Genomic DNA, 2,690 nt, shown 5'->3' with positions numbered 1-2,690 from the left:
ACCCCTCCCCCGTCGGCTCGGGGGGAGGTGGCAGCCCGAGCTGACCCCCCCCAACAGCCACCTCAGCCAACCCAGCCGGCCCAACCCCAGGCCCCGAAGCCCCAGAAGACCCCCCCCACCCCGGGCGAAATTCAGGACCTCTGGAATAGCCTGCTGGCCCTGGTACCAGCCGCGCTCCAGGGCACGGGCAGAAGCATCGCTAATAAAATCAGAGAGGCCTATAGGGCTATAGGTAAGGCCCCCGAGGGCCCTACCCTATACCGGACCAACCTGCCCGAGGAGGGCCTGCGGAGACTTATAGCCGAGGAAGTTAAGAAGGCTGTAGGAGAGGCTAACCGCCAAAAACCCCCTACGAGATCCTGGGCCGACGTAGTAGCTGGAGGCCCCCCAGAAGGTGATCCCCCCCCGCGCAGCCCGTGAACTAACTATCCGCGGGGCGGAAATGCCAGCGGACCTAGCCGCGAGGACCCCGGCCGAGGTAGTTCAGGCCGTCAACCAGGCCGCCGGTAAGGAAGCCGCAGCCCTAGCAGCTAGAAAGCTCCCCAGTGGGGATATAATCCTCACGTTCAGGGACCCAGCCACTAAACAGTGGTTTTCAGCCAACCGGGAGAAATGGCTCCAGGGGGCGTTCGGCCCGCAGGCCCGCGAGGCGACAAGGACTTTCGCCATCCTCGTAAAGGGGATGCACCGCAGGGACCTAGAAGGCGTTACGGAGACCGAATTCCAGCAGGAACTAGGCTTCCGAAGCGTTGACAAGGTCAAAATACGGCTTCCAGCAGCCAAAGGCTACACTAGGGCCACAGTACTCGTGGCCCTAGCTGACCTAGCCGAGGCTACTAAGGCCTGTGAAGAGGGGCTACTCTGGAGGGCTCAGCTGTACGACTGCGAGCCCTACTGGGCTACCCTGGACCCAACCCAGTGCTTTAAGTGCTGGAAATGGGGGCATATCCAACGCTACTGCCGTAAGGAAGCCCTCTGCCCACACTGCGGCACTAGGGCCCACGGCCAGGGAGGCAAAGAGGGCGAGGCCGACTGCCCTACCCACAGAGGACTCCGGCCCCCCCAATGCCCGGCCTGTGGGGGCAAGCACTCGGCTAGAGATAAGGTATGCCCAGCCCGGGCCGAAGCTAAGGCTAAGGCTAGGGAGGCCTATACCTTCCGGCCGAGGACCTTCGCGCAGTTGGGGGCCACAGGGCCCAACCCCCAGCCCCAGGCCCGAATCTGGGCTCTGACTACCGCCGCCAGCAACGAGACTGAGCTATATAGCCCTGAAACAACCCGACCACTGAAACGGCCTCGAGGAAGGCCCAGCGGCGTAGCAGTAGCGGCGCGGAGCCCCTCACAACTACGTATCGACCTGGGGTTCACGGGTTCAAGTCAAACCCATAGCACAGTTTTTAAAGCAAATCAGCCCACCAACCAGCCGGTCAACCAACCAGCCGACCAGCCGGCCAGTCAGCCACCCAGTCAGCAGGGCACCCCGCAGCCAACCCAGCCGAACCCCCACCCCTCGATCACGCTGTAGGGCTATGACAGTAACCATCCTGTCATGGAACACCCAGGGCAACAAGGAAACCCTAGAGACCCTACTGGAAGAAGCGCGATTCGACCTCCTAGCCATTCAAGAACCCTGGATCAACCCATTTACTAAGTCTACCTACTGCCCTAGAAGTTCCCGGTTCCACCTAATCCACAAGCCGGGCGCGAGGGCAGCCCTGTACGTAACCAAGCGCTACGAGGTCAGCCAATGGGACTACGGCGCGGAGGACCTGTGGTGTTGGGTGCGGCTAACCCAGGACCTGGAAGTCTGGTCAGTCTACAACCCCCCAGCCACTAAGGAAGCCCCAGGCCAGCTGCTAAGCCTGCCAATCCCCAATACGCCAGTGGTTCTAGCAGGGGATTTCAACCTTCACCACCCCTACTGGGACCTCTACAACCGCCTGGACCGGGAAGCCGAGGACCTGCTCAACCTGGCTGCAAGATGGGACCTGGAGCTCCGAACACCCTATGGGGCCGCCACCTGGGCACCCCAGGGCAGGAGACAGGCCCGGCCATCAACCATCGACCACATCTGGGCCTCTACAGGCCTAAAGGGCTCCTATTGCGGCATCGGAACCCGGGGGCGCTCAGACCACTACCCCCAGGTCCTGGAGGTCTCACTAAGCCGGCCACAGGAAAGCCAGGCCAGCCAACCACCCGGGTGGTCCTGGGGTATGATGGATAAGAAGAGGGTGAAGGCCGAAGCTAAGAGCCTACCCCTGAAAATGGGCCTGGAAACAGGGGAACTTGCTAGGCGAGCCAGCACCCCCCAAGGCCTAGAGGAAGCGTTCAACCAATTGGTGGCCGAACTGCAGGCGATTGCGGAACAAACCACGCCCAAAAGGAAGCCGAACCGCGGCTTCCAGGCTCCATGGTGGTCCCCAGAGATCCGGGACCTACGCCGGCGAGCCAGGGAGGCCGAGAGGGCCTACAAGGCAGTCCCGACCCCTGAGGCCCGCACGGAACTCAACAGGGCAACTAAGGCACTCTCCAGGGCCATTCGAACTTCCAAAACAGCCAAATGGAGGGCAACCCTCCGGGAGGCCCGGGATAACCAGGAACTTCTTTGGAAGCTCGAGCGCTGGGCCCGACTGAAGAGCTTCACCCCAGCGGACCCCCCGAAGCTTCCTGCCCTCCAGGACCCCCGCGGG

The 2,690-nt window shown here is 62.5% G+C and overlaps 1 protein-coding gene across 1 annotated transcript; it reads left to right on the top strand.

The window, feature by feature from the left end:
- Nucleotides 1-442: 442 nt before the first annotated feature.
- On the top strand, nucleotides 443-2,593 carry VTJ04DRAFT_4092 (uncharacterized protein; the record flags this gene model as incomplete). The annotated part of the gene is made up of 3 exons (XM_069362064.1): nucleotides 443-1,521; nucleotides 1,670-2,477; nucleotides 2,534-2,593. The coding sequence occupies 3 exons, from the start codon at nucleotides 443-445 to the stop codon at nucleotides 2,591-2,593; spliced, it is 1,947 nt and encodes a 648-aa protein (XP_069213796.1).
- Nucleotides 2,594-2,690: the final 97 nt, after the last annotated feature.

Source organism: Mycothermus thermophilus, assembly GCF_041956435.1.
Source record: "Mycothermus thermophilus strain CBS 625.91 unplaced genomic scaffold VTJ04scaffold_21, whole genome shotgun sequence".
In the NCBI taxonomy this organism is placed as follows: Eukaryota; Fungi; Ascomycota; class Sordariomycetes; order Sordariales; family Chaetomiaceae; genus Mycothermus; species Mycothermus thermophilus.
This window is presented reverse-complemented; position numbering and strand designations above follow the sequence as displayed.